The sequence below is a fragment of the Cygnus olor genome, chromosome 1 (assembly GCF_009769625.2).
Source record: "Cygnus olor isolate bCygOlo1 chromosome 1, bCygOlo1.pri.v2, whole genome shotgun sequence".
NCBI lineage: Eukaryota > Metazoa > Chordata > Aves > Anseriformes > Anatidae > Cygnus > Cygnus olor.
Window position 1 is genome coordinate 200,055,669 of NC_049169.1, and position 12,294 is coordinate 200,067,962.

The window sequence follows — 12,294 nt, forward strand, 5'->3', positions numbered from 1 at the left end:
TTATTAGTGTGCATTTATACTGAGATTCAAGAGTTGACTTGTGAATATTTTGAGCTCAGATGGGAAAGGAGGAACAAAGAGTGAAAAAGTGAAGAAGAATTATATGAGAGAGGAAGAAGAGATGTATATCAGAGGACAGATTAAATTTCTTAAGCTCTTCATGACAAACTTTCTCTCCTCCTTTATAGTCCACAACCTTCATAGGGCATAGGATTGTGTCACAGCATCCAGTCCTACTCATCACAGTTAACTATGCTACACATTTAGCTAAACATATATGATCCCAGTGAGGTGGCGTAAACTTAACTGAGGACTTCTTGCTAAGCAAAGATCTAGAAGAAACTGTAGACCTAAAATGAAAGCTAGAAAGAAGTGGAGACACTCAGCATATTGACAAGATAAGTCTGAGCATAAGACGGGACTATGAAACCATTCTTGATGTTCAACATTCTTGATGAGAATATTGACCCGTGGGTAGACATATGGAGGACTTGGTGAGAATGACATGTACAGTGTCACACTGAGCAGAGTGGCAAAAAAATCAATGGCATAATTGATCCCAGAACACTGTAAAAAATCATTAGAACAATAGCTATTACAGACAAACTAATGCAAAATACATCCATCGAATGAGAGAGAAGGTGGTTGCAGATTTTCAGAAGTTTTTACAACACAGTGAAGTAAATCTTAATGTTTTCTTAACAAATGAGACCAGCACCTAGCCAAAAAAAAAACACACCACATTTTGGGTACTAAACTGTAGGGAGTGAAGGAAAAGACTCGATTTTGGGAGACGTTCCAACATCCCAAATTATGGAAAGGAAAAATAAGAACAGGAAGTACAGCATGTCTCTCTAAAGTGATCTGAGTAACGATAAGACTGTCTGAAACTTGGTTTATTTCTCTTGATCAAATAGTGATTGGAAATAAAAGTAGTCTAAAAATGCTTTTCTTAGATTGTTCATCTGTTGTAGTATGGATTAGAAGAAAAGATCATCTTTAAAGTTACTTGAAAGCCTCCAGAGGAGGGCAACAAAGCTGGTAGAAGGGCAGGAAGGCATGTGCTGTGAGGAGAAGGCCGAGGAGCCTTGGGGTGCCCAGTGTGGAGAGGAGGGGGCTGCAAGGAGGCCTCACTGCACCCGGCAGCTCCCTGAGGAGGGAAGCGCTGAGGGAGGTGCCGCTCTCTGCTCCCTGGGACCGATGGTAGAACACAAGGGAATGGCACAGAGCTGCACCAGGGGAGGGTCAGCCTGGGCATGAGGGAAAATTCCTGTGCCATGAGGGTGGTCAGACTCTAAGACAGGCTGCCTAGTGAGGTGGTTGGTGCCCCGTGCCTGTCAGTGTTCAGGAGGCATTTGGACAGTGCCCTCATTAATGTGCTTTAATTTTGGTTAGCCCTAAAGTGGTCAAGCAGTTGGACTAGATGATCTTTGAAGGTCCCTTGCAACTGAACGATTCTATCTTCATTTCCACCACCACCTCCTGTGTCTGGGAACGTATCATCGTGATTTTTTATTTTGCAAATTGAAAAGCTGACTCTTATAGAGCTTTAGGCTTCCACATATGTAGAAGCACCAGAAGTACCTATGTCTTGTCAGTAGCTACCAAAGCTCTCCTCACCTTGCTGGGTAGTCCTTAAAGGTGATACTGCCATTTGCACCAGTTTGACTTCTGTACTGTACATGTGTGCAATATGGGAATATCATAGACCTGAAGGGTGAATCACGTACATAAGGGTGCTGTGGGATAAATTAATCCTACAAGCTTCTGTTCAGCGTGCTATTTCTCTTGAGAGCATTTACAGGAGATGGAGGCTACATGTACTGGAGGAAGTTGTAGGATGTCTGTGAGATGAGGTAGAACACTACCATATAGTGTAAATGTTGCCGTGGAAAAGCGAGTAAAGTCATATGGTGGAAAGAAAACACATCTGCCTGGGAAATTTGCCACAGTGAAGGGAAAAAAAAAACACACAACAAAACAACAGTTGACTTTAACTAGAACACGATCCAGTAGGGGAGCTGTTTAGGCCAGTTTCAGATGCCTTGGCTGCTTTCACTCCAGTTCTAGCCAGCCCTGTCACATTACTATTCAAAATATTTTCAAGATCGCAGCTTGTTGAATTGAATAGTGGAATGAATCCGGCTGGCCTGGATCAAGGAGAAAGGGCAGCAGCATAGGAAAAAAAGTCAGGGAATAGACATTGGAGGTAGACTATGGCTCTCAGCCTGGGTGCTGTCTGTCTCAGGCAGGCAACGGCACGGGACACATCTGTACCCTTGGCAAAGTGTATTTTGTCTCTCCTAAAGAGTAGTAAGCCCTTTGCAACATCTGCCAAAACAGTTTCACACACTTAAATGTAATGTGGTGTCTCCCAGTGCTTTCCACTGCTATAGCACCTGGCTATGTGCCCTGAAAAATGCATAAATCAGACACCCAGAAGACATTGTATTAATCAAATCCTTAATTGTGGTGACTTGCACTATGTTCTGGAGGTCAAAACCCTTAAGTCATAGAGGGAAGTCCTGTAGTTCAGTGTTTGCCATTGAAAACTTACTCTTCCTCCTCCACCAGGTGTATTCAAAGGCTGTTCATAGGAAGCCTATTTATAAAGGGTACCTAGACTGGCACCAGTAACTTGACTTGTGTTAAGAAGCATGAAAAATACACTAAGATTCCTGAGATGGTAGTGGTGGAAGTTAATGTGCTTGCTCTGACACACACACAGTTAGATATTTTGCAGTAGTTACAGCTTCATGAAGTCTTTCAGTTCTTGTCCTGTGGCTTTTGAAGATCATAACGTGTAATCTGTAAGGGTGACAGGGCATGCCTGCATGCAGCACATTGCCATGTGCCAGACAACGGGAAAAAAACAAATCTCTGTGTCTTCCTAAAAGTTCAAAAAGAGCTAAAAAGTAGTTGTAATGGCAAGACAATAAGCAGGCCCTTCTTTGAGAAATGCCAAGTGAATTTAGTTTCCATCTTTACAGCATTGCATTTACCATTGTCCACCACATCCAGTCTCTGTCCCAGTTAGGTGCAGGGAAAGCTAACAGCTTGCATTCTGAAGATGTGGTAAGAATTTTGTAGGTACAGGTGTTTTCAAAATTGCATTTGAAGAGGTGTGGGATGAAGATACTAAGTATTAGTATCCTTGTTTCCTCACTGGTGGATCCTGGAGTTTTCTGTGGGATGTTTGCAAAACATCTTAGCCAGCTGATGAAAGACAAGATCAGACCATCAGAGATGCTTGACCTTTTGAATTTATTATGCTTTCTTCAGAGTAATGTAATTTTATGAAGTATGGGTAATTTATTTATTTTTCTTAATTTAAATGGCTACATAGCAGAATTGTATCCAAATTGACGCAGTTACGATGACACAATATTACATAAAAAACTAATGTTAGGAAAACCATCATATACTAAACTGTAAGAAGTGGGAAGGTGTTTATGATTCCTTTTTGGTGCTGAGAGATTCAGCTTCGTTAATTCTCTTTCCCTTGATTTCCTTATCTGTAAACCCTTTTTAGAGGATATTTTGAGATACCTAGTGATACAGAGGAAGGAAGGACTATATTTGTTCTAAAGTTCAGTTCCCAGAATGAGAAACATACGTGGAAGAGATGGCTAGTTTAGAGAAACCCATGGTACAGCTACTACACACACCACAGGCTACAAACAGTGGCTCAGCAAAGGAGTGAAGCTTAAACCTGCAGCTGAAGCCTTCAAGCTACAGTTACATGGTATTGCAGGGAAAATAGGAGATGCAAAGGTGGGAAGGGTATCATCAGGGTCCAAGGTTTCTCTGTGCTGCTAGATGTCTGGTTAAATACAAGTTGCAGATGATGGAAGGAAGCAGAGTGCGTCCCGTGCTATGGAGAGCTGAGGGGCATGCTGAGGGGATTTGACCTGAATAGGAAATTCCCTTCTATCCCTAAATCTAGGTATTGAGATAATTTTGAGCAGGTTCCCATATTCCAGAAATTGAGAAATTGATTCTGATAGAAACTTCTACAGATCCCAATTACACATTGCATCTTGCACAAAACAGCTGCCCCTGAACCCACTAGTCAAAGAAGCTATGTCACAAAAAAAGCTTATCTATTGCAGATGACCCTACAGTGCAGTTTTTGAAATACATAGTTTTGAACAAAAAGTGATCCAGTCTTTCAGCCTTCCTTGGAAATATCAATGAGTCAGTTACCTAAGGACTTATATTGTGATTTAATTTTAATTAATTAATTTATCTTCATTTAGACTACTATGATTCTTGAGTGCCTGCTGAATTCTTAGTTATTCCTCACTCTGTTTAGACTAAACTCTTCAAGACAGGGATGTTTTTTTTCCTCTCCCTGATACCCAGAATACCTATACACAGGCCTCAGAAATTTGTAAGCCCTACTTGAATTCGATATTAGATGAAAAAAAATGTCATTTTGAAATACTAGTAAAAGGGTTTACAAGAAAGAGTGATTTCTAGTCTTAGCAGTTTTGTGTGTATGAATATATAGTTTTTCTTTGTTGTAAATGTGGCTTGGCCCTTTGCTAACCAGTGCTGGACAAGAGAATTCACTGATACTACTGCTTACTTACTGGTGGCATAAACATGTACTGCAGAGTCACAGCCTGGGTTTGTTTTTGTTTTCTTTTTTTCTTTGTCCTGACAGAAAGATTTCGGGATTTACTGCTTCTACATTCAAATCAAGACACAGAGATTCTGCCCATCTTTCAGCAGAGGTGCTATCCCAAGTAAGTAAGATTGCCTTCTTGGGAGAAATAAAATCTTTATCTATTTGCAGCAAAGGAGAGTGAAGCATTTGTAGCTCTGTGCATGCTTTTGGTGTGAAGTCCTAAGGCAGAGCTGTCGAGGAGCCACACTACACTGAGCTCTGCAGTCTTTCAGCAGTGTCAGGAAGAAGCAGACATACTTTGCAAGCCTGCCCAGCTGTCGGGGGGAGGTGGTGGCAGAGTGCAGACATTTAGCTGCCTGGATCAGAGCCTGGTGGAGCTTTGTTTCACTTGACACTGTGTGTTGACATAGGCAGATGTTTTGTCAGGCTAATCCCCTCTCTTGTCTTGTGGGATTCCATCATTTATGGTGGCAGATTCCCTTGGATTTTAACAGTCTCTCCTCTGGAAGCCTACAAACACTTGAAAACATTTTTTTTCCTGCCATTTTTAAGGATAAACATGCAAGCAAACCAAAAGAACGGTGTTGTGTGTTTAGGAAGCCTTGGATGGTGTAATTGTAATGAGTATCATGGACTAAATTTCTTTTTCTAAATTCACATGCCTGAATGAAACAAGAGATGCTGCTTGTTGTTGTGTTGGTTAAAAGAAACAGTGACTTTCAACTAAGTCTTGGAAAGAGGCAGTGAAGGGAAATGAAGAGAGTCTCTTCACAGTAACTTTGGCCAGACTGAGTGATGGAAGGAGGATAGTGTGGGAGGAATAGAGGGAGTAAAAGAAGTGTTTGGAGTCAATCCAGCAACAACAATGAAAATCAGTGAAATTGTTTAATTTAATCATTATCGTTAACTGATTCCTGAAATGCATAAAAGACCGGTGGAGCTATTTGTTAAATATAGCTCCTAAAATCCTATAACTTCTTTTTTCTTTTAAAAGTATGCAGCAAGTAAAGGAGCTGAGTGCTGAAAACCAGTTACCTCCTCACTGTAAATATTTGAAGATAAAAGCACTCAAGGGTGAATCCTGATTCTGAAAATGGTGAAACTCTACCACTGACTTCAAGGGAGACAGGATTTTATCCCCCTGATTTTAGTGCTTGCATTATCTATCGTCATTCGTTTTCTAGAATACCATTCAGGTCTAATATATGTCACTCTCAGAGATACCTTAAGTTGATAGACTGCTCTGCTTGTTTTGCTAGGACTTCCATGTACTACCTTGGTCCTTCGCCCTTTGGAGCATGAAACAGTTATTTTTCCACAGTTGTACAATGCTTTGCTTGGCTTAGATGTTTTCACGTATGGTATGGATGCTGTCAGACTGGTCTGAGAAACTGGTTTATTCTACCTGTCTGTATAAATCATTCCTAAGGTGTCTGACTTTAAATTTTTGCATACAATTTGTTGCTAGCATTGCTGGCTAGTATGGTATATAGTAGTATTGTTAGATCTATGGGTGAATGAGTGTCTGTTGCCATCTGCTCATGGGATGTTCCGGCTCCTTCAAGATCATACAACCAATATTGTAGTATGGAGCTGTTTGAAGTTATGGTGGCTTTGTGTCACAAAGTGATGCCTGCTTTCAGCCACATTACTTGGCAAGATTGTGATTCCTTTAATATAGAAAATCAGCCATACTTTGGCACCTAACTGAAAGAAAAGTTTGCATATAAGCAATATATAAGCAATAGATTTCTGTTTATATCATCATTAATTGGTGCAGATTTGCTTGCTTGCTACAGAAATTCATCATTTATTATAGTTTATTTACAGGCTGGTTGGAGACTATTGACGTGTCCTAATTTCCCCAGGGGTTCTGTTGTAAGCGAAATCTTTGTGTTCAGCAAGGTAGAAAAACTCTTCATCTTCATAATATATTTTGTCTTACTCCCATTTTATTTTTTTCCCTCTGTATGCTCATTTTCATTAAAAGGTCAGTCAACAGAAATCAAGATAATGAGCAGACTGATGTCATAAATCAGTGTTCCTTCATTGACTTCAGCTGAGCAATAGTCGTTTGTACTACATAAAGAGCAAGGTCATTTTAACAAGACCTTGTTGTAGGGCACAAGCTGGAGCTAGTAATGCTTAAGGACTTCCTAAGAATATGGAAAGTTAAAAATAAAAGGGAAATTGTAATAATGACCTAACTGAATAGCTTAGCAGGGCTTAGTAGGTAGAAAGGGCAAAAGTTTGTACATATTTGGGAAACATATTCCTAAAGAAAGGACATGGGAAAGAAAGATAGATATTCAGCATCTCTCAAGATACTCAGAGTTTTATTAATAAATGTTACAGGCAAAATGAGCAAACTGTAATCCGTCAGTTTTTGAAAGAAATAGAAACCTTGACGTTCTGGGCTGAATTATGTTCTTGTACATTTGTTATATTAAGATCTGATCGCCTTCCCATAGAACAGCAGCATAATTTAGGGTACATGTTTTTTCTCAGAGAAAATGTCTGTGCACTGAAATGGCTGGAAGTAGTTTCACAGAATATGCATGCATATTGTTCTGGATTTGCTGGGTAAATGTGTCAAAGAAATACACTTTGCAATCCTTGTTGATGTGGGAAGAAATGCCAGATCTTTTGATGGTCCTTGCGTTTGCCTGAGTTTATTTTCCTGTTCATGGCTTAACTAAAGAGCAGATACACGCTTTGACACATGGGACAGGTTGTAGAGAAGCCTGAGCTTACAGAGGTTCGAGCTTGTAAAGCCACTGGGAACATCACAGTGCTTCCTTGACTTATCAGTGTATGTCTCAAGTAGTGTGTCATCATGAGCACCAGCTGTCAGCGCAGCCTATGGGCTTAGATGCAGCACTACACAAGCACATCTGTATAGCACCAAAGAATCATAGAGGGTTGGAAAAGACCTCTAAGATCACCTCTTCCACCCATGCAGTCACCCTGGCCAGGAGTATGCTTCCTCTCACTTTTCATTATGAGCTTGCAGAGCAGAAGGAGCTCGGCATCACCTTGTGCTTCATTCACATGACAATGGAACTGTGTTACTGTGTTGGGGGAAATTACAATTATTGGGGAAGGGATGTGGAAGTATATTCTCTCATAAATGCCTACAGTAGAGATCCTTACTGCAACATTCTGCACTGCACATAGTCACAGCTTACTGAACTAGGGGGACCAGTCTAATCCAGGCAAGTCTTTTCCATACCTCAAGTGACTGTCAGAGGACAAAATCGGACATCACTTGACCCCTCACCCACCTCATCAGGAAACTGCCCTATTCACAGAGGGAAATGTTTGGAGGGCAAAATCTATCTCCTAACTAAAGTGCAACCATCACCACATCCATGAGGATTCGCATTCCTGAAACTAAGAATAAACCTGCAGCTGTGGGCAGCCAAGCAGGCAGGGGCTCATAGCAGCCTCCAAATAGTACCTGCCTGGGAAGAGCCTCGGCCCTCAAACCAAATTGCAGACATGCTTGTAGCTTGTTCCTTCGTTCCCTCACCTCCATGAGCCTGCTGAAGCCCCTGAGGTGGGCTACACCAACACGATCAGGCCTGTCAGCAAATTCAGCTTGTTGCAATGAGTCTTCATTCCTGACCAGTCACTTTGACACTGAGCATTAGGGCTCCTAAATCTCTTAAAAACATTTTAAAAATAGTGCTTAGGGCATTTCTAGAGGAGTTTTCCTCAAGTTATCAAGCTTATCAAGCTTTCTTGGTTGCCTTCTTAGGCCATGAGGTTCATACCGTTTGTCACATGAATCTACTCATAAAATGCCAGAACTGTTGAAGTGCTGACACATGCTACAGAGTGTTGATCCTGACAAAGACGATGTTGTTATGGTCATTAATAGGGCTCTAGGGTCCTGCATGTGCCAGTGAGTTTAGTGCCATCAGCATGGGCCTAAGTTGCTGACTGGAACCAGTGTGATTTCCTCTCTGAGCTCCAGGGGAGATCGCATGGTGGCCTTGAACACTACCCTGTAGAAGGGCCTGGTATGTCAGAAGGGACAAAAAAGAACAGAGTGGTAAGGGAAATGTTAAGTGTGAGAGTGAGGAATTAGTTTGGTAGGTTGAAAAAGCAGGAGAAAGGCTGACACTACACGAAACTCTGCTTGTTGCCCAGAGAAGCTGTGGATGCCCCATCCCTGGAGGTGTTCAAGGCCAGGTTGGATGGGGCCCTGGGCAACCTAATCTAGTGGCTGGCATCCCTGCCCATAGCAGGGGTTTGGAAGTGGATGATCTTCAAGGTCCCTTCCAACCCAAACCATTCTGTGATTCTGAGGTTCTATGATTCTATGATTGTGAGGAATGGGCCAGAAATGCTGTTGGTGTTACAGCTTTTTAGCAAATTTCTCAGTATGCAAGGAAGTTGAGAGTGCAGCTGCACTTTATACTTTCAAGATACTACTGAAATCCTCAAGTATGTGTGTGTTTTTTTAGAGTGATTATTTGCCTTTTTTTTTTTCCCCTTCAGAAATATTTGCAGTCTTCATTCTTATCTTCTGTGGGCTTGGTGGAAAAGTTCTTGGATGATTCACAGATTTTAAGAACAGATGGAACTGTTATATTCTAGCTAATTTGAGTTCCCTTCTTAACATAAACCATAGAGCATTACCCTATAATCCCTGCAGCAAGCTTCTGGTTCAACCAGAGCATAAATTTAGAAAGACATCCAATCTTTAAATTGAGACATTAAAAACTAGAAAATTTGCAAACCTTTAGATCTGCTTGCTTCAATTGTTAATTATTTGATGTGTTTATAGAATGAATTTCCTTAGCTTCAGTTTCCAATCTCTGTTATTTCATTCTACCATTTTCTGCTAAACAAGGGAGTTCTATACCATCTGAAATGACACCTCCATTAAAATGGTTAGAGGTTATTTAAAAACATACCTTTCTGTCAGACATATTAAATAGATAAAACTTTATTACAGGGCAGGATTTACTTAAAAGGTCTCTAATAATTTGTGTTCTTTTTTAAAGCTTGTAGATTCTCTCTCTCAACATGGAGAGGAATTAAGAAAGTATTTTGGTAACAGTTTCCTTAATGTTTGTATACAGAAATAGCAGCACTTCTTTGTAGTCAGAGAGACTACGTAAGTTTAATATTATCTTATTATTTATATTTAAAAGGAATGACAAGGTGTTGAACTTTGGTGAAAAAAATGAACTTAGAATGTAGCAGGTGTAATAGAGTCTTCCAAATACATTTGCTTTCCATCTGGCATAAGCTTACAAACCTTTCTTTGGCATATATTCTTGGTAAATTAAAGTAGGCTTTGTGTGTGTGTAGCAAACTGCTGGTCATTTTCATGTCACAAAGCCCAGAAAATCCAGGATCCTTGTTTCTATATATGTGTCTGCTTAAATATATATTTTGAAGGTCATCTTTGAAAAGCTGCTGAAATTTTTAGCTCAAACAGAGCCAAATCATGTTATTCAATTCTCGTCATGGAGTAGTCTAGACAAATAGGCGGCAGAAAGTTAGTGCCCTAAACTGTTGTGCCATCTGGTCCCCAATTGCTACTCATTTAATGATAATGGATCTATGATGGATCCACGCCAATTTACTACAGCTTGAGAGCCAAGCCAAGAAGCTTATGATATTTCATAAATAATACCCCAGGAATAAATCTTGTATCTTATTTGTAACTGTCTTAAGAGTGGTTTTCCTTTTAGAGAGAAAAGTAATTTGTGTCTAACCAGAAAAAGCAGTGGGTTCTGGCATGCAACTCCTGGAAGTTACGATGCACAGGCGTATCACATCCATGGAGATTCCCTCTGCAGCCCAGATTTAAGCACGCACAGGAGTAGCTAGCAGGATCATGGCATAGAAACCCAGTTTAGTTCACAGTAGTAGCAAAGGCAGAGTCTTCCTTGACATTCAGCAAGGGGAAGAATCATGACCTATACATTTGTCACTCGGTCTTCATTGTAAAGGCAGGCAAAGAGGTTTATAATTTTAAAAAGAGGGGAAGAACTTTAACGGAGTCTTTTTCTATAAAAGTCTTTCTTTGAAGCGCTTTACAAAAGATGCTCTGTATTGTTACAGAAGGGAAACTGAGGCAAAGTAACAACTGATGTGTGTTACCAGTGTCACCCAGGACCAACTCTCCTGGGGATGAGGCCAGAATTAGAAATCAGGTCTTCTACAGTCTTTTCAGTTTTGTGCAATTGGTTCTTTCATCTAAAATAACATCCATCCTGTTTTCCACTGCAAAAACATGTGGCCTGCCCACATTGCTGAAATCAAATGGGAAGGTGCCAAGCAAAGGAGCCGTTTGCCCACACAAGCACTTCAGTGCTTTGTGTACTACTGTACATTAAGCATGAAAATTACTGTTTTTGAAGTGCTCCAAGATTCGCTTCAAAATGCAGCTATCTCGCTAGCAGCACAGACCTCAGAAAAGGTGATTCTTGGGGAACTCAGAGCATTTTCATTACTAGCTAAAAAAAGAGATTCTTGATTCAGGAATCTTCAGTGGCGTTTAAAAGAAACTCAAGTTGTTTGTAGAGAGAAATGTTTTGGGATGATTTTAATGTTTTGTGTTTTTTTTTTTCTTTTATTTTACTTTTCATCGATTTTTTTTTTTTTAAATATGACTTGCAGTGGTAAGTTATCCTGTAGAGTTTGCAATCTAGTGCAGGGTTGAGCTGCATGACACTAAAGCATTCAGTATAGGAAAAGGGCATTTTCCTGTCATTTGGAATTTTTACCAAATGGCAAGAACAACAATGGCAGTAGAGTAAAGGCTGGTAGCTTTTTATAAAAACAACAATCATGTGATAGGGCTAATCATGTCAATAAAAATACAAGTATTGGCTCTGGATTTTGGTTAAACCATAAAGAAGATAGAAAGAAAGAGTACAGTAATTCATTCTGTACACTGCATTTTTGGGTTCTGATCCTACAAAGACTTGTGTGGATATATCCACATAATATCAAGCAAGGCCAACTCAGTATCTTGAAATATTTAGAACGGCACATTAAACTCAAATGTGGGTCATAAATTCCTTGAGACAGAGGCTGTATTTGTTTATAGTACCCGTACAATGCCCCAGTAACTTCTAGTGCAAAATAAAGACACTTTTGTTCTGTTTCCAAAGGCCTTGAGTTCAAGTACTGGCAATGTGGAGTGAACGGGTCCCCTTAAAGTCGAGGGGAATTTTGCTGCTAGCTTCAGCAGAGCTCAGACTTCACCTGAAATTGAAGAAACTTTGAAGAAACAAGTACAAATCTTTCAGATGTAGAGAGATGTGGGCAAAACCCCATGTCTTCTGGGAGTTTTCTGCAGGAACATACATGCAAAATTGAAGCTCTGTGTGCATACATATTCTCTTTTAAGCACCAAGCAATCTACAATTCAAGTTCAACTTAGCTCTGTTTATCATAGCATAGCTGTGGCTCATTAGCAGTCATGAACTGTTTTATGCAAAACATTGCGGTGCTCCCAATTGAGAAGGGGAAAGGGCTGGCTGAAAATAAAAGATTCCTAAACCTTTCAAAATATTTAGGAGGTGAAATCATTACTTTGTTCAAAGTGAATGGTATAAGACAGAAGAACATTGCAGCTGGTTTTCATTTTGCTATTTGGGAGCCTGAGCATGGTTCTTGATAAAGCCTGTTGA

At 40.2% G+C, this 12,294-nt stretch overlaps 1 protein-coding gene across 6 annotated transcripts in view; it reads left to right on the forward strand.

The window, feature by feature from the left end:
• Positions 1-12,294, forward strand: part of NOX4 (NADPH oxidase 4) — a 110,448-nt gene that overhangs the window by 68,661 nt on the left and 29,493 nt on the right. For all 6 annotated transcript variants that reach the window (XM_040544285.1, XM_040544286.1, XM_040544284.1 and 3 more), the window contains one exon: positions 4,670-4,751. In XM_040544285.1, the coding sequence (XP_040400219.1) occupies positions 4,670-4,751 (82 nt within the window). The remainder of the gene's footprint in view (positions 1-4,669; positions 4,752-12,294) is intronic.